Source organism: Lepidochelys olivacea, assembly GCF_965140295.1.
Source record: "Lepidochelys olivacea isolate rLepOli2 genome assembly, chromosome: 9".
Classification (NCBI taxonomy): domain Eukaryota; kingdom Metazoa; phylum Chordata; order Testudines; family Cheloniidae; genus Lepidochelys; species Lepidochelys olivacea.
The window spans coordinates 54,282,235-54,301,868 of record NC_140419.1 but is presented as its reverse complement, the minus strand read 5'-3'; the positions used below and the strand labels follow the sequence as shown (position 1 = coordinate 54,301,868).

At 43.2% G+C, this 19,634-nt stretch overlaps 2 protein-coding genes across 2 annotated transcripts in view; both read left to right on the top strand.

Annotated features, from left to right (window-relative positions):
- Positions 1 to 275, top strand: part of PIGX (phosphatidylinositol glycan anchor biosynthesis class X) — a gene marked incomplete at its 5' end in the record, with an annotated part of 30,156 nt that extends 29,881 nt beyond the window's left edge. Inside the window, one exon of the mRNA XM_084639343.1 lies at positions 244 to 275. Coding sequence (XP_084495469.1) covers positions 244 to 260 — 17 coding nt within the window. The 3' untranslated portion in view covers positions 261 to 275. The remainder of the gene's footprint in view (positions 1 to 243) is intronic.
- Positions 276 to 1,734: 1,459 nt separating this feature from the next.
- Positions 1,735 to 19,634, top strand: part of PAK2 (p21 (RAC1) activated kinase 2) — a 76,748-nt gene continuing 58,848 nt past the window's right edge. The window contains exon 1 of the mRNA XM_084639340.1: positions 1,735 to 2,478. The gene's annotated coding sequence lies outside the window, so the exon portion shown is untranslated. The remainder of the gene's footprint in view (positions 2,479 to 19,634) is intronic.

Below are 19,634 nucleotides of genomic sequence, written 5' to 3'. Positions count from 1 at the left end.
TTCCTGATGTCAGATTTGTGTCCATTTATTCTTTTGCGTAGAGACTGTTTGGTTTGGCCAATGTACATGGCAGAGGGGCATTGCTGGCACATGATGGCATATATCACATTGGTAGATGTGCAGATGAATGAGCCCCTGATGGCGTGGCTAATGTGATTAGGTCCTATGATGGTATCACTTGAATAAATATGTGTTTCCTCTTGTAATGCTGAGCAGATAATTTTCTTTTATTTCCATCCTTAGGGAAGGGAAATTCATGAACTTGTTCAGGTCCATGTTCCATGAGAATTTGCCACACACTGTCATCACATCTGGGCCATGAAGCTGGGTCCCCATACTGTAACTTGTTTGTAAGTTCCTCATTCTTTCTTCATTCTACCTCATTTACTTCAATTTCTGCATGTCTCTCTGAAGCTGAATAAATTTTCTCCACTTCCATATCAGTCTGATGCTGTGAGCTGCCTTCATCTAGAAGTAAGTTTCTAATCACCTTGAGTTTCCAAACTGCTTTTTTGTGGATGTGAGCTATCCTCATCTCAAAGTAATATAACTTCATCTTGATGTTCCAAACTGCTTCCATGCGAATGTGAGCTAACCTCCTTTCCAAGTAAAATTCCTTCATCTGGATGCTGTGAACTGCTTCCATTATTTGGATTAAAGAGAAGATATTTCAGGAAGGATCCCTGAAGTTTTTCTTGGTCCTTTTCCTTCTCAGCCTTTCATTTACAATACTCAGCTCCTGAGGGTTTTCTTTTTCCTCTTTCTGCCATGGGGCATTTGAATATTGTTGTGTACTGTGCTCCCGACTGCAAGCATTATAGCATTAAGGATGGCTGATACACCACATGGTTGGTGATTTAAACCACATTGTAGCCATCCCAATACGTCTTCTCATTGCTTAAAGGTTGAATGATTAGTAACATACACTCATTTACCTATTAAAACAGTTAATTACAGCATTTACATGGAAACAAAATGACCTTTTTCGACGTTATAACCCGACATCGGTTGTTTGGAAAGTAATCCCCTTCCTCACGGTTACCTGCTTGCATGTCATCACTTTCATAGTCTATTAAGCTTTAACACTGTTACTTTTCTGTTATGGACCTTATTTATTATGTGAAAAGAAAGAAAAGTTCATAATTATACAGCCTGATAAGAACGCTAACGCTTAATAACCCTTAAAGATCCTCACATTTTGAATTTATAATGCTGAAAGATGTTATTCTTTATTCTTTGGCACCAAGAAACACAATTTTCTACAGTATTTGCTCAATTCTTAACCGTCTACCTGCAATGTGTGTTAAAATGACCGTTTGACTGTATCAGCTCACGATATCTCCCCTCTACATGAATTTCTGGCTGTGCGACCTTGATGTATATTTGAGTTAGGTGTCCTTAGCATTGCAGCTCTTGCCGCTGGCAGATGTGTTTCATTGTGGCTGAGTTATTGCTTATCAAAATTGCAGAGTTGGTCGTTTTGACCCTACATCGCAAATTGAAAAAAAAAAAGTCACTAAAATATTATTTATTTTGCAGTAAATAAAAGATTTGACATATTAATACATTCTCAGAAATGTAGAGAAATGAATTATAATTCATATTCCCTCTATACGGGCACAGGAATTGAAATAATGACATCTTCGTTACTTTTATTTGTATTTTTTTCATCTTTTTCATTTTATTTTTGATTTGATTTTTTTCCCCTCGAATTTAACTTGGCCCCCTAAGCAACCGCCTAGTTTGCCTATATGGGCGGGCCGCCCCTTGTGGTAAGTGAATCCTAGTCGTGGTGGGGAAGGGTGTGAAGCTCTGATTTTAGCTGCCTGGACAGGGTGACCCATGAGGTGCTGCTTTGATCCCTGTGGCTCCTCTTTACACAGGAACAAGCATAGGCCTGGGTATTGGTGCCGCGGTGCTAGGCGCTGTATGGCTGCATAGGAGTCCAACATTTAAGACATGTGACATATGGCTTGTGAGGGAGGGGGCTACGGCACCGCTGCGATTCCGCCTATATCCCGTGCTGGGAATCGGGGCCGCGCAGGTGCTGATTAACCAGGACTATACTTCCTAGCGGGCTCCGCGCAACGTCGGCTGCCTCTCTCGGGGCCACCCTGACCGTCCTGATGCATCATGGGAACTATAGTCCTCAATCGATGCGCTTCTTCGCGTATACCCCGCTTCTTCCTCCGCATTGCAGATGTGTCATGGGAACTGTAGTCCCCGCGCTCTGCGCGTGAATATCTGCGCGAGGGGCGGCCCCTCCCCCTTCCCCTCCTGGGCTGTGGCCACGCGCGGAGGTTCCGCTTCCCCCTCCGGCCGCCGCCGCCGCCGCCTCCGTGGGTCCCGCTGCCGCCATTGCAGGAAGCTCGTGCGGCGGCCGCGCCGTGCGAACTAGAGGTCCCGCCCCGCAGCCCCCTTGGCGGCCGGCTCCTTTCCGGACGTGGGAGGAGCAGCGGGCAGTCCCGTCCGCCACCGGTGAGTTCAGCGCCCGCTGCGCGCCGGGGCGGGGAGCGGTGAGGGGGCAACGCGGCTGGGTGGTTGTTCCTCCCGCCTCGCACACGCCCCGGCCCGGCTAGCGGCTGGGAGGCTCCCACCTGCCGCGGGGCGGAATCCTAGCCCTCAGGCCGGCGGGTGGCGGCGCCTCCCTGCCGCTTCCTCCTGGGTCGCTTCCTTGTAGGGGATCGCAAAGGCGTGGGCGGCGCCCTCTCTGCCCGGCCCGGCCCGGAGACTGTCGGACGGAGACCTGGGGCTCCGGCACCCGCCGCCAGGCTCCCGCAATTCCCCCAGCGGCTAAACTCTGTGCGAGGGTGCACTCCTCCCTGGCGGGCGTGGCGTGTGCTGGCTGGCACGGTGGGGTGGCGGGGTGAGGGTTTTGGGACACCTGTGTGGGGTGGCGGGGTGGGGACCCGTGCGGACCTTGCGCTGTAGCGTTAAGGCTATCAGGGTTTGGCCGCAGCTCAGGGCTATGAAAAACTTTCCGTCGTATATTACAGGGTGGTTGATCTAACCCCCGCTGTAGAGGTAGCTACCATGTCGCGGGGTGAATTTACTATAGCTATGGAAAAACACCTTCCGTAGTAAAAAGACAAGGAGTACTTGTGGCACCTTAGAGACTAACCAATTTACTTGAGCATAAGCAGTAGCTCACGAAAGTTTATGCTCAAATTAATTGGTTAGTCTCTAAGGTGCCACAAGTACTCCTTTTCTTTTTGCAAATACAGACTAACAGGGCTGCTACTCTGAAACCTTACAGCTACAGGTGAGTTTGGGATGGCTGCATAATAGTACTTGCAAAAGCATACTCGCAACAACTTTGTACCACACCATCTTGTAATCACTCTAAGAACTAGCACATAAATAAGACAGAAGTAGATTTAAATGAGCTAATGTATTCATGTTATTTCACTTTAATTCTGCTTTTAAAGTTGTAATATAGTTTCTCTTCCCCCCCCCCCCAATCTCTTCCTTTCAGACACCACTTTCTGCTTTTAGAAGTGCCTTCCTGTTCAACAAAACTTAATTGGTAATAAAATTGTCTTTCTAGAAACAAATACTGAGTTTTTTAAAATTTCTGTGTACAGTTATTTCCTTATCATGATTGATTTTGGTATGCTCACTATAGATCTTGCTGTATAATATGTAGCTTTTTTAAAAAAGACACCCATAGTTTTGTCATGCTGCATATATATGCTAAATTTAATTTGTGTAAATAGACATGAAAATTTAGGCCTGAAACGAAGTGCAACGTGTGTTTCTCCCTATCCTGTTTGTCTTTAATTCTCATAGATAGTATGATAGAAGCACATTTTTGTGGGGTTGATTTTTTCTGGGGCTGCTCTCTCAAACTTAAAGGTCATCTATGCTTTGGGAGATGGGTGGTACACATTTGTCCTCTTTTTGTGTAATTTTAACAAGTTTTACAAAAAAGAATTAACAGAATTCTTAGTAAAGTTTTGCCCAGACTTAGTTTTTGTAAGTACTTTTCCAACAGAAATATTTCTGGTAAAGAGCTGTGTTCTACTGGATTTCTTTTTCTGTAACATTCTCCTGTAGTGTAAACAACCCAAATATTGCGGCATTCCATTAGTGTGGTTTTTTTGTTGGAGAATTCCTTGGTGGATCAGCACCCCATGTTTATTTATGTTTTGTCTCAATGTAGTTGCCCTGTCTCTTCTTTTGTTATGTCGATGTCACTTTCTGTCTTCTGGCTGGTTTTCTTCTTCTCTTTAATTTCCTATTTTTTTAGTTTTTTTTTCTTTCTGCTCCCCCCCAGCCCTGCACAGGAGAAGGCTATAGAGGGTAAGGCCAGAAGGTCATTAAATTATGTAGTTTTACAGGCCACTAAATTTCAGCCAGATACCCCTGTGTTGAGCCCAGCTAGATAAATAAAGCACTTAGTCCTTAGGAGACTAAACTAGTGTTTGCCGCAGGCAGAGAACAGGAGAGACAGGTGCCACCAAAGTCCTTGCAATGGCAGGAAACTGATTAGGTGAGATGTACCTTGATGATCCCAGCAGGCACTCTGTATCCCATACTGAGGAGGAAGGCGAAAATCCCTCAGAGTCCCTGCAAATCTGACTTGGGGGGAAATTCCTCCTTACCTGTATCTGGAGATCAGACACTTATCTTGTGATCAAGACATACCAGCCACATGTCTAAGACAGAAAATTTGGGTGCAGATATGAGAGGGAGTCTCTCTCTAACTGGGTCTCTAATTTACCCCACTGAGAGGGCTACTTTTAGTCCAGTACTTATCCTCTCCTGTCCTGTTTTTTCTTCCAAATTCTTTTTGGGTTGGAATTTCAACTCCTAAAGTGTTGGCTGAGAGCTGGTCTGAGCTTCCAGTGCCAGTATACTCTTGCTGCAGATTAGCAGATCATTAATTGAGGTGTCTCTGCTGTCGCCACAATGAAGATAAATAGTGGTTTTCAAAACAAGTCTCCTAGCTGTGTTTAAAGGGCTTATTTAAAAACAAAACAAAAACAAATGGTTTATTTTGATGCCATCCTTAAACTACATCAGTATCAAAGGGTCTGGCCCTAAGTTCCTTCTAAGATGCGCAGCAGTCTATCAAGGGCTGTGCAGGTGCACAGCCTGGGAGAGGCGTCTCTCCCCCCAGCCCCGGCCCTGGAGCTCCCATGGCTGGGGAGAGGTGCTTCTGCCCCAGTCCCAGAGCTGCTTTGGCGAGAGAGGGCTGGGGGGAGATCTCTCTCCCTGCTGCAGCCCCAGGGAAGCCTGAACCCCAAACCCCTCATCCCCAGCCCCACCCCAGAGCCTGCACCCCCAGCCAGAGCTTTCACCCCCCGCACCCTGACCTTCTGTCCTAGCCCTGAGACCCCTCCCACACCCCTAGCCAGGCCCTCACACCCAGCACCCCAGCCCTCTGCCCCCTCCAGCACTCTGAACCTTTTAGCCCCACCCTTGCCACACATCACCTCGATATTGGTGCACATAACAAAATTCATTCCACACATGGAAGGATGCAAAAAATTAGAGGGAACATTGGTCTGGCCTAGTAGTGGCAAGAGTGAAGATGCTAATGCTGGAGTCTTGGGCTGGGACCCAAGCAGCGCTTTGTAAACTTGTGTCTTGCCAAAATATACAGGTCGGGAGAAAAGGAAGGAGGATAGCAGAGGCTTGGAAGTGGAAGGAGCTGAGTTAGATGGGGAAAGTATCTGGATACTAAAAACATTTTGCTGAGGATCCCCTCAGTCATTAACAACACTGACATACCTGGCGGGCTGTGGAAGTCCTATTTAAGTACTTTAAACTTAAGCATTTAAAGCAGGGGTGGGCAAACTTTTTGGCCCAAGGACCACATCTGGGTATGGAAATTGTATGGTGGGCCATGAATGCTCATGAAATTGGGGGTTGGGGTGCGGGAGGGGGTGAGGGCTCCAGCTGGGGGGGTGCAGGCTCTGGGGTGGGGCCAGAAATGAGGAGTTCAGGGTGTGGGAGGGAGCTCCAGGCTGGGTCAGGGGGTGGGGTGTGGGGCGGGGGGGGGAGAGCTCCAGCTGAGGGGGGTGCACGCTCTGGGGTGGGGCTGGGTATGAGGGGTTGGAGGTGCAGGAGGATGCTCCAGGCTGGGACTGATGGATTTGGAGGACAAGAGGGGGTAGGGGTGCAGTCTCCAGGTGGTGCATACCTCAAGCAGCTCCTAGAAGTAGTGGCATGTCCTCTCTCTAGCTCCTATGCGGAGGCATGGCCAGGTGTCTCTGTGCGCTCCCCCTCCACAGCCAATGGGAGCTGCAGGGGAGGTGCTTAGGGTAGGGGCAGCTTGCAGTATCCCCTGGCTGCCCCTATGTGTAGGAACTGGAGGGTAGACATGTCGCAGCCTCTGGGAGCTGCGTGGAGCCATGGCATGTGCAGAGCGGGCAAGCCCCCTCACCCTGCCTCTTGGCTGGAATGCTGGAATGGGGCAAGCCCTGGACCCTGCTCCCTGGCGCGAGCTCGGGACCAGATTAAAATATCTGAAGGGCCAGATGTGGCCTCCGGGCCATAGTTTGCCCACCCTGATTTAAATTAATCTGAAACAGTTTTCACCAGTGACATTTTATAAAATGATTTAAATGTTTTGAGCAATAGTGGTTGAGCAGGTATATGATTTATAGTTTATAATTTGTAGGCTTGAAACTGACTTTATCCAATCAGATGATATCCCTCCTTCCAAGCTATTTTATAACTCCTCAAGGTATAAAATCAAATAGCTAAAGGTATTTGTGACTTCTACAGGGATGAAACAAATTATAAATGTAACTTTAATGATGTATATTGTTGGCAGTTCAAGCAGAGTAGAACCAGTTTTTCAGACAGGTGGTTGTAAAGCTTTCCAGATCATTAGAGAAACTTAAGTACAATGATCAGTTTCACTGCTCTTTTTTCTCTTTATGAAAGCAGAAAACCAGTTGGAGCAGTGAGAAGGTTCAAAAAGAATACTACCTTGCTATATATTCCTTTGAACCTCTCATGTTAACTAGGTAGTATTTTCTTGGAAATATTGTAAGGGACTCTCAAACACAAGTCTGCAATTGTCAAGCAGAGCTTGGAAAATATTACCATGCCATAAATAAGAATTATGCATAAATTACAATTGAACATCACTAGAGCAAGCATTGCAGTCAGACCAAGGATTCTTGAGATGCTTTTCTGTTTAGGGGTGGGGTTCTTTGTATCACTGTAATGTAGGATTAAAAGAAACTATGCTTAATATTTGCATTATGCATTTTGATGAAAGTATGAAGTGTTAAATGTTTTGGCATTAAAATGTTCAGATCGTGAACTAGCAGTTTTGGGGCTTGGATCGTTGTGTTGTAAGTGGAAGGAGCTAGCCTTGTACTTCAAAGCTTTACATTGAACAAGATTGAAATCTTCAAGCAAGATTTCATAGAAAGTCAGTTATGTTAGCTTAATTGGGTATTGGTCTACATTTTACTGCCTGTTATCAAGTTCGCTGGTCTAGAGGGTAGAGCTTGGTACTTGGAGTTTGGAGACATGGGTTTTGTTCTCAGCTCTGCATCCTAAGACAAGTTGCTGCTTCTTTTCTGTTTTCCCAGGTACAGTATGGGGGGAGGATCAGGCCTTTGAAATTTCACACCTGCTTGCCAGAGTTAGCTATGAAGGTGGGGCCCTCAGCAAAGTCCAAGGGCAGTGGGGCCCTCTTTATCATTCCCAGCTAAGGGAGAGGTTACTGGGTCTTTTTCCTGAAGCCTGATTGTGGATGTCATATTTTGTATTAGCTTCTGGCAAGTAGTTATCAGATAAATGTGAAACTGCTCTTGCTGAGGAAGAAGCTTCCTGTCTCATCACGACCTCCAGAGCATCCTGGCTGTTGCATGTGGGTTTCTGCTTCTATACCCTTCCCATAGGGGCTCTTTGGGTGAAGGGGGAGGGGTAAAGTCTTCACCACTCCTTCCCCAATCAACCCTCTTCTTGGTTCCTCTTCCACTATGACTAGCTGCAATGCTTGCGTTCTCAAAAAGTAGTAATATATGATTGACAGTTTTACAGCTGCCCACTGGGTTCTGAATAACTGCAATAAATCTGACCAAAAATGTTTTAAATTTCACTCTGCTGCAGCTTGGATAAGCCATGGCCAGCAGCAGTACTGGAGTTGGCTGTCTGCAGATTCATGAAAACAGTACATGAGTTTTGGCTCTTTCAGAGGTCATTTCTTCAGCTATTAGGGCTAGAAATTTATTTTTTAAATTAAAAATTTCTGCAGAAATTGCTGGTTAGGTCTCATTTTAACTTGACAGTTCAGGCTATCTGCTCACCCAAAGCAAGCAGATTTTTGCAGCTCTCGGGTTAATGATACTTAACCATCTTTTTAAAGCACTTTGGAGTTTGTGAATGAAAAGCGTTATGTCAAGTACTAGTTATGTAATAGTGTTTAGAACCATTTTAACGATCTTGCCTTGTTTATCTCTGGAGAGAGATTGTTGTATAGTTCTCAAAAGCAAAAGATCCCCACTAGGTGCTTTACGTTTACAGAACAACTAGAAAGACAGGCCCTTTTCAAAAATATCGAAGTCTAACTTCAGAGATGGCAAGATAGGTTGACAAATAGGGAAGAAAAATGACATGGCCACAGCTGGATACTGAGTTTAATCAGGAGCATATCTAGATGCTCAGTTTTTAAAGAATGATTGACTCAGTATTTGTGAGCATCATTACAGATGTATGCCTTAAAAAATGGATTTGAATGAAGAGAGGTTAATAGCTTGGCAGTCCTCTATTATTGTTCCTTGTCATAACATTTCAATACTGTTTAGGGCATGCTTGTCCTAGATATATTGGTAGGCTAGGTAAAATGTTGAATGGGAGCTGGACATCCATTCCAGAAGATTCTTGATTGCCTCTGCTTGACTTTGTATACAAAAACTGCCAACTCAGATTTGCCCAAGGTTGCTTGCTTCACTTGAAGTTGATTACTTGTTACTGAAATTTTATTCTTGTTCCGGAAAATTAGCTGTTACCTGTTGCCATCAAACAGCTGCGGTATTTGAATCTTGCATCAGAGTAATTCTGTCTCTGAGCTAATGAAGGTGGTAGTTTTCTTTCCCTGCATACACAGTTGTGGTAAGATACATTTAATAGAATCATAGAATATCAGGGTTGGAAGGGACCTCAGGAGGTCATCTAGTCCAACCCCCTGCTCAAAGCAGGACCAATCCCCAATTTTTGCCCCAGATCCCTAAATGGCCCCCTCAAGGATTGAATTTACTCCAACCTTCTACTTTTGTAGCTTTTTAATATCTCAATTTAATCCAGGTACAGGGGTTGGGAATCATCTGGTGTATTAGAATGTAGAATGATAGTTTTCATCAAATCTTAATTATGAATTATGACAGTTAACAAAAATATTCTTGAGTTTTATGGAAGGCAGTGTGACCCACTGGAATAGTACTCAGGAATCCTGGCTCTACCACTGATCTGCTGAATGACATTAGGCATTTCTCTGCCTCTTGTTTCACTTCTCACTGTAGTCTTGTCTTTGTGATTGTAAGCTTTTGGGGCATGGACATTACTGTGTGTTTGTACGGTGCCTCGCACAGTGAACTCCTGTTTTGGTTATAGTGGCTCTATGTGTTACAGTATCATCATTTGTATTATGCTAATTCTTCCATTGGTCACAAAATTGAATAAAAGAGCAGTGGTTAAACACTCTCCCACAAGTTGAAGAGTTGTTCCCCTCTGGAAAGAGAATAGTGTAAATTGAAAGTGTTTACATCTTTGCAACAAGTCTGAAAATTTAAGTTAAGCTTTCCTATTTGGTGTATAGGGTGTTCCAGCTACTAATTTGAGATTCGATTTTTTGATTGGAGTTACGGTTTTAGTTGTGACTTATGAGCTGACAATTGATTAAAAACAGTATCATGTTAACATTCTACAGTTATTTATCGTAAGGTTTTCCATAGCTTCCATCTCTGTAGTATCTAAATAGTAACAAGCAGATGCAGGAGTATTTTATATTTAATTGTATGGTCAATTGAGAATTTTAGAGGTAAAGTTTCAGTGTGTCACATTGAAGAATTATGGCTGAAAGTAGGCAACCAGTAAGTAGTTATGATAGGTTTAAATATAACTTAAAAAGTGATATATTCTTTTCATAGTAAGGTTTGGCATAATATGCACCCTCTTCCTTTTGTACTGAACATTAGTTTGAACAAGAATGAATTCAGCTGGCAGATACTCTAGTGCAGGAGATGTGACTGGGCTAACAAGGCCTTTATTATGCAGCTTCTGACTGCGTCTCTGAAAATTTCTCCTTCCTGTTAAGTTGAAGGTAGTTACTTCACCTCTGACTCATCACAGACCCACAAAAGTTCACAACTATCAGCATAAGCACATGCTTTCAGAACTTCTTTAATGTGATTCAGCCTTTTGGTCCAATATATCATGATTTATTTCATAAATTTATTTGAGGGACACCTCATAAGTATTTTCTACCTTAGGGCAGATTAGTCCCTTCCCTGCAGTCTCCTGCTTCCTAAAAACCCAAATAATTTTTTCAAAAGGCAACACATTTAGAGTGACACTGAAAAGGGGATGTTTCTGGAATGGTGCATTCAACTCCCCCAGACCCAATTGTTTTGTCCTCAAAAATACTATTCTTATGATGTGTTATGGGAGCTGATGAGTCTCAGAACTTATAGAAAGGGCTCTCTGCTTGTCCTGGTGCCGATGCCTGTTGCAGAATTCCCAGTTGAAATGTCATCCTCTATTAGGGATGCACTATGAGGAATTGCCAGATGGTATTCTACTTACTTGAGGTCAGAGTTCTTGAAATGCTGAGGGTAGCATCTCTGGTGGTCTTGCACTTCGGTGGTGCCATATGGTACAAGAGAGATTTTCTGACAAGGATCCTGATGTCAGCTCCAGCTGGAACCCAGTGAGGTTGGATTTCCTGGATCTTAAGGGTCCTGAAAAGCATAGGCCTCCTCTGATTTGGCCTGGCAACCTCGGTTGTCAGCATTGGGGTGCCAGTTGGGTATGTCTGGATAAAGCACCAGGAGTCAACACCCTTTGAAGGTTTGGAAGGAGTGGATGTCATTGCACTCAGAACAGTCATCAGTGCAGAACCCCAACTACTACTCTGTAGGATCTGTTGGATTATAGGTTTAGGCAAGATTTTCTTCAGAGCAGCCTTCCCTTAACACTTTGTGGATGAGCCCTTGATCCAGTGGGAGATGGATCTGAGTTCGTGCTGTGGACTTCTCCAAACTGAAAAAAGCAGGTTTCTTGCCATTCTCCTGCAGTTCTACATCTAGTTTGGGCCCATGAATATCATTTGGGCTTCAGTTTTCAGTTTGTACAGCTGTCAGACTTTTTTCCATCTGGGTACTGTGCACCTTTGGACTTTTGGCCTTATGGTACTCCCGCTCCTGTGTCAGTAGTCTCTGTAGGCTTGTCCACACGAACAGTTAAACTGTGGTGAACTGGGGTGTGACTCTGCCCCACTCTAGCCTGCAGCCGGTTACCTGTCTGTATACACCCTGCTGACATGTTAAGTTTGTTAATGCACTTTGATCTAGTCCCATTTCAAAAGGATGTCTAGTTCAAAGTGCTCTAACCGACGTAGTCTCCTCTTTCTAGGAAGTCTCCAAGAAGAGGTGAGGGCTGCTGTGGGCATTCCTTTACCTCTTCTTCCGGAGTTCCGTAGAGTTAGATTTTGTCAGCACTGGGTATTTTAGCCCTTAGTAGCCAGCTACTAGTATATCCGCACTAATACAGTCCTGTAAACTGTCAAAGGCACAGTTTGCAGGGGTGGAGCTTACCCATGTTTGAACTTGTAGTAAGCTCCACTTGTGAAAATACTTCCTCTCCCTAGGCAAAGTTACAGGCAGTACCTCAGGCTCATAGTGGATGGTGACCACTATCGGTACAAGGTACTACTTTAGGGTATGTCTTCACTGCACAGATAACCTGGTGATTGGCACCTAGGTTAGCCTAGCATGGGTACAAGCATCCCCATGGCAAAGCCCCACCTGTGTTACTGTGGTCGTCACTGTTTCTGCATGTTCGTGTGTGTTAGGGGCATGTCCCATGGTTCTTTGTGCTGAAGCACCCTGTCAATTGCTGGAGAATGTTTGTTCTTTGGCGGGGAATTGTGGGAAGGGCATTGGAGGACTCTGATTAGTCAAATGATTTAGCCTGTAGCCTGCATCCTTACAGCAAAGTGGGCAGGTTCCAGCCCATGTTAGAGCAGAGCTTAGATTCTGTACCCTCCCAACCCAACTCAATGCTAAACTGAGTAAGCTAGCCTGGACATAAAGTACCTCCAAACATGGGACAGAGGTTTTACTTTGTGGACAATGGGGGGTTGGGCTAAAACCTGGGTAAGAGCCTAGGTTAACTGTGCAGTGAAGATATACCCTTGCTCTTTGGGTTGCAAGCAGCCTGAGTGTAATTTAGTATGTGCTTGGTGGTCACAGACAGCTCTTCTGCATCAAGGGGTTGTGTATGTTGTATCTATATCTGAGTCAATGGCTAATAACATCCCTATCTCAGTGAGGTAAATCACACCCTTTGTGTACCTAAGTCAGTCCAAGAGAGCAAACCAATAACCCATGTTCTTGAATCTGTCCACCAGTCTCAAACCCTGCTTCAAACTCCCCCCTGCTGGCATCCACAACCAAGATAGCCACATCAGTCTGTGCAGCTTTTGTGATCATATTTGGGATGGAAATCTTTATGGCCCAGAGCATCCATCAATGTAATAACTTTAGTCTGTCTCAAATTTGGTCGTACCCACATCCATTGTTACACCCCTTTCTCTTCCCCAGTTTCATCCAAGACCCATAAGCAAATGAAGCTTTGCCAGCCTTTTTGGATTGTTCACATTGCCCAGAAGGTAGAGTAAATGACCCGTTAGAGTATTTTTACCTGTATCTATATGTCCTGTTAACACTATCCCCACACAGGTTCTAACCTTCACTGTGGTTCCCCTGTATTCCACTGAAACACTAGCTTGCCTGCTTCAGGACAAGTTCCCAGATACAGTCCAGGCAGTGGGTTGCATCCTATCCAGCTTCTGGGCAGAGGCCCAGTGGGAATTTATGTGAATGCTTCAAGTCCTAATGTTGGGTTATAACCTGGCTAGGTGAGTAGTTCTGTCCCTGTGTCTGAACTGTGAATAAGACTAAATGGAAATGAAACTCTGGGTGACTTTTTTTTTTTTAAATGGGGTGGGGGCGGGGAACTTATTTAGCCTACTGTCACTTCATTTGTTCTTTTACTTTTCTGTCAGACTGGATCATAGTGATCATCCCCCCCTGAAGTAGGAGAGATGGACAGCACTCCCTCCAGGGCTAGCCAGAGGGAGCTAGAAAACTTCCTCTCCTCACCTGAGTTGAGCATACTGCCTCTAGTATTTCCTACCTCTGAAAGCTAAGTAACTCTAGATTACCAGACTAGCTGGTGTGACTTAAAACACTGTAATTTCAAATATTTTATTGGTTTCAGAGTAACAGCCGTGTTAGTCTGTATTCGCAAAAAGAAAAGGAGTACTTGTGGCACCTTAGAGACTAACCAGTTTATTTGAGCATGAGCTTTCGTGAGCTACAGCTCACTTCATCGGATGCATACTGTGGAAACCCACGGTATGCATCCGATGAAGTGAGCTGTAGCTCACGAAAGCTCATGCTCAAATAAATTGGTTAGTCTCTAAGGTGCCACAAGTACTCCTTTTCTTTTTATTTTATTGGTTGTAATTATATACTAGCATTCATTATGTTCAGAGCTTGAAAAATCTACCTAATATCTACTAAACTGATGAGTAAGCCTACTTGCCAGGGTGATTGATATGCTTGCCATCATGCCCTCTTCAGACACACCACAAAGGCTTGAGTACTTTAGTGGAGACTTACTAGCAGCAGGGAGAAGCTACTGATGGAAAGGAAGACAACCACAAGTGAAGTGCGGAGGCAGTGCTCAAGGCCCTGCTGGTTCCTCGCTCAGTGCTGAGAAAGAGGAGGGTACTGTGTTTTTTGAGAATGCTGAGAATGAGAATGCTGTCCCTGGTCTCTGCTTGGAACTTTTTCTTTTTAAATTTTTTTGTATCAGCCTCTAGCTTGTGGGCGTTTGTACTTGAAGTAACATCCTTCTCTAGCTAATGGGAGAAAGAGTTTTGTTTCTTGGTGACTCTCTCAGGAGGTCTGGCAAAGCAGAGGATTGAACCCAGTGTCTTGAATATCCAAGTACAGTGTTTACTGCCTTAACAAACAAGACCATCCTTCTGACGTTTTGTTGCTTTGGATCTGCAGTGCACCTTGGTAGGGGAATAAATGTGGGTAGTGTTTATGCATTTCTTGGTAATCTAATGCAATAAACTGTTAAACCTCTGGGTAGACAAAAATGCATTTAAAATGCTCTAATCTGCATTTAGAAGGTAGCTCCTTCTTGCCTCATTTACTGGTCACTTTTCTGTGATACACTGAAGGCGTGGTGCTGACTAGTTGTGGAGGGACCTTCAGACCCTGGGTGGGTTACACCAACACAGCCTTTGTGGTGAGAAATTTGGGATGTGGAATTCTAGGGGAAAAGAGAAATCCTAGAGGATATTCTTCTCTCACTAAAGAGCAATCTATTGACTAAAGCGGTAAAATCCCAGGTTCCTTAAGGGAATGGATTAAACTGATTTATGAGGAAATCTATCTAAGTAGAACCACTATCTCCAGCTATTGATATTGAAGTGATAGGCTACAATTTTGAAACTGGTGTGCTTAAAGTTAGGAAGTTAAGCATATTTAGGCACCAACATTAAGTGGCTTGATTTCCAGAGCTGCTCACCACCTGCAGCTTCCATTAAATTAATTTGGATGTGTCACTTGGCACATCTGAAAATCAGAGCCATTTTATTTAGGTTTCTTAATGTGCTTTTAGGTGCCTAATTTTAAGCACCCCAATTTGAGAATTTCAGCCATAGTCATTTACTAGGAGGAGAGGGTCATTTCAGTACAGGTCCATTTCATATTGAATAGATGTAAACTTTTGTTGTTCTAATCACTTTTTTTAGCCAGTTTCAGCTCAATGTTTCTGAATTGTTGAGTTGGAAATATTATTTCAGCCAGCAGATCAAACATAAAATAAACAAACTGGTATTAACTGTTGTAATTCATTTCAACAAAATATTACTACATTTTTCCATGATACTCCTTTACATAGGAAATAAGTACATGTTTATACTAAATGATTCATTACTTTGAGAGAGGCCCACTTTTTTAATGTGTGAAATAGCATTGAGTGTTTGGTACTCATAGTAACAAAAACAGGTTATCCTAAATTTCTACCATAATACCTAGCTTCTAAAATCAAAATACTGAGTATGGAAATGCAGTCAGTAAAAGTGTTTTGTGTGCTTGTCCCCTCTTCTCCATGCCAAGATATAACTCAGGTGCAAGATTCTCAACAATTTATCAGACTACACAGCACTGAGTTACAATTGGTTCCTGACATAGTTTTCATAGATTAATAGATTCCAAGGCCAGAAGGGACCATTGTGTTTATCTAGTCTGAACTCTTATATAACACAGACTATAGAGTGTCCCCAAAATAATTCCTAGAGCAGATCTTTTGGAAAAACGTCCAGTCTTGATTTAAAAATTGCCAGTGATGTCATGACCCCTGGTAAATTGTTCTGATGGTTAATTACCCTTACTGTTAAAAATTTACACCTTATTTGCAATCTGAATTTGTCTATCTTAACTTCCTGCCATTGGATTGTGGAGTGTGTTGATTCATGTGTCCAAGCTTACTTTAGAGGGCCAGAAATAATTCTCTGTATTAAACAGAATCCTAACTAATATAATCAGGGAGTTGGTACGAGTACGTCTCCTGGTTGTCATTTATTCAATGCTGTTCAGATGCAGTTTCAGAGGGAATAGGATAGAAATTAGATATACCTGATCTGCTTCTCTTAGGAGCATATGTGCTTCTCCCCCCACCCCACCCCCCAAAAAAAAGGGGGGGTAGAAAGGAACTGCCTCCTGTATGTCTTTGTCTACAGGGAGTTTTAAGACAATCTCTTCCAGAACAGTTTCTCGCTATCTATTCACAGAATCTATAGTTCTTTTTATAGCAAATGAGGCAACTCTAATAGGAGTGGAGAAGGGATGGCAAGACCTTAGCTAACATCAAAATGCTAATTAACGTTAGGTAATACTACAGTATTATTAATGCAATTGTACTGAAAATTAAAGGTGATTTAACTTCGTCTCCCTGGAAGTATATATTAAACAGTTTTATGTTGTAGGCCAGGATTCAGACTTGTAAAACAGCTTTGGAGACAGGATAAGTAATCTACATCACCGTTTTAACAACAACCCCAAATTGTCCTACAACTGTGTGTGTGTGTATAGGATGTAGGCTGTGTACAGAGTTAAGGGGTTGAATGTATCTCTGGAAATGGTAATTCAAATTTGTTCCCAAATTAACATGTCTGGTTTATTAGTCCTTGTTCTGTCTCAAAATCATCATACTATTTGACATAAATCAGCATGTTTGTCAGTTTCTGTTCCATAGAGACTTGTGATTGGAATCGCATAGTCAGGATTGAGGTCTATAGGGTGGAGGCTTGTGCTGGCATTTGTTTTAGCTGCTGTGTCAAGGCAATGCTACTAACGTCTCTCTTTCATGAATGCTAATTCTTTCACACGTTTAGATTCTTCCCCATCTTATATGTGTGGTTTGAGGAGGGTTGGAGGTCCTCATTGTCTTGGTAGCACTGAGGGTTTATCCCTGAACTCTCCAGACCCCAGGGGTTATCCCTTTGCCCAGCAGGTGGAAACAGAAGATAAAAATCTTTGAGTAGTCTTCTATAAATCTTTACTGTTTCGTTTCTGTTGCAAATAGGTCAGGGAATCTGGGTCTGTCATACTCTTTCGAATTGACCTGTACTTCATTCTTAATATTCTACCTTTAAAGGGTCCATTCTACCCCTGCTTCAGAATCCTGTGTGTATCTTGCTCTCAAAGATTTATCATAGCTTCCATCCCTCTGGATGTGGATTAGATGGGGGCTCTAATCACAACATGCAGTTTGTGGTTAGAATAAACCCCAAGACTTGTCTTGTGTATGACACAGCCAGGCTCATGCTTGGTAAACTCTTAGACTACTGATGCTAAAGGAGAAATCTGTGAGACATCCGGTATAGTCACGCCGTCACTAGATGCAATTATGGAACCTACCAGAGCACTCGGAACCACAGTTTTTATGTTTTGGTCTAATTTTTAAGATAATTTCTCAAGGAAAGCAAGAAAAGAAACATAAATTGAAAGGAAGAAGAATGAGAGAGAGAAACCAAGAAAAGAAACTTTAACTTTCTCTATATCCATTTAAAGCTAGTCTTATTTCTCTGGAATAACAAGTTATCTACTGACATTGAAGTGTGCTCTATCAGGATTCTCAGTCCTTCACTACTCTTGATATTCAGTCCTGTCTGGACACATTTTCTAGAATCTATTACTGGCATATTTACTTTGTCCAGGGTGGATTTGGTTTAAATGAAATTGATTTAATATGAAATCATGATTTAAATCACTAGTCAGGAAGACTCGATTTAATCATGGATTTCTACATAAAAGTGCATTCTTGTCAGTTGTTATAACCTTAATACATATTCTTCACAACTCAGAGCTAGATGTCGGTTTAATTTTTAGAAGGTACACACTATACATTCTTTAAAAAAAGAAAAGAAGTACTAGTGGCAGCTTAGAGACTAACCAATTTGAGCATAAGCTTTAGTGAGCCACAGTACACTCATGAAGTGAGCTGTAGCTCACGAAAGCTTATGCTCAAATAAATTGGTTAGTCTCTAAGCTGCCACTAGTACTCCTTTTCTTTTTGCGAATACAGACTGACAGGACTGTTACTCTGAAACCTACATTTTTTTAAGTGATTTATTTACAGCTATATCAGAAAATGAATGATTGTTTGGTTATTTCATTTACCAAAGGTAATTGAAGCAGATATTTATGAAGTCATTGGGAGGTGAACTATCTCCAATTCAACAGTTTAATCATAAATATTTGGAGGATTTTCTTGCCATGCAACATCACCAGACAGACATTTAAATTGTTTTATTTAATTAACACAACATTATAGATTCTGGATTTTTTTCTTCAACAACAAACACACAATATTTTAAGAAAACAAGCATATGAATTTTTGAATTTAAACATTCAGGTTTTTTAAAATCAGGGTTTTTTTTTGTTAAAACTGTTTTCAACTAAAATAGTTAAATGAAATATTTAAAAAAACCCACAAAAATTAAATGGACTATGTCAGCCAGGTCAACATGAGAAACTTAAAATACTGGCTTCTGTAGCTAACTCAGTCATCTTCACCTTCATTTTCCTGTTAGTTCATAATCTAGAAAAGAAAAACAAGCTTTCCTGCTTTTTCAGGTCCCAAACGATTTCTCAATTTAGAATTAATTAGTCCAAGGGTAGAAAATATTCTTTCTACACTGGCAGAAGAAGCTACTGCTATTAAAAGTGAGACTATCACTTCAACAGTCTCTGAATCCAAGTGCTTAAGTGACTTTCACCAGTTCACTGGTGTGACTTTCTTTAAAACATCATCAGCAAACATGTATTTCTTGAATGGTTCACCCTTAGCTCTGAAGTTCATTATAGTTGACATTATGGAGGGATGATTGCTGGATGTCCATGTCATAGCCAACTCCTCTTCTTCAGCAGTTAAGGTTTGACCCTGGTACCGAGTATTGAGAGTATTTGCAAGAAAATGAGCTGGAGATAGTGCTTGTCCCATTTGTTTTTTTAATGCTTGTAATTTAACTCTGTCATTGCATATTTCTCGTTTTAAGATCTCTCAGTTCCTTCCAAATTTCAACAGCGTCAGCAATAAAACAGCGATTTCCCTGCATTTTGTTCAAGGCTTCAGAAATAGGCTTCAGGGTACTCAGCCTATTTCTCTTACGTCCAATGTTGAGAACTTTGGCTGTGACTGTGCCATCTATTTTTTTCACGATTTTGTTCACAAACTGTCATCAGATTAGGCTAGTTCTTGATATAGTGCTCAGAACAGTCCACTACTGAGTTCCATAGCACGTCTTGTGGGAGAATTAGCTTGGTTCCTCGCACTTTTTTCAGAGCAGCTGCTGCAAAGTGGGTGTTACGGAAGTATTTTGCAATTTCTAAATTGCAAAATTTTGGCCCGAGTTCCACATCTGGGTGGGGAGATTGCATGCAGGGCCATGAATGTAGGGCTGGGGCAGGGGGTTGGGAAGTAAGGGGGGTGCAGTGTGTTGGAGGGGGCTCAGGGCAGGGGGTTGGGGTGCAGGAGGGGGCTCAGGGCAGGGGGTTGGGGTGCAGGAGGGGGCTCAGGGCAGGCTCTCAGGGCAGGGGGTTGGGTGCAAGCAGGGTGTGGCAGGGGGCTCAGGGCAGGGGGTTGGGATGCGGGGTTCAAGAGGGGTTTGGGGTGCGGGCTCTGGCCCATCGCTGCTTACCTTGAGTGGCTCCAGGGTGGCAGCAGCATGCAGCGGGACTAAGGCAGGCTCCCTGGCTCCGCGCCGCTCCTGGAAGTGGCCGGCACGATGTCCCTGTGGCCCCTGACAGGGAGGGCAGAGGGCTCTGTGCGTTGCCCTCGCCTGTAGGCACCGCTCCCTGTAG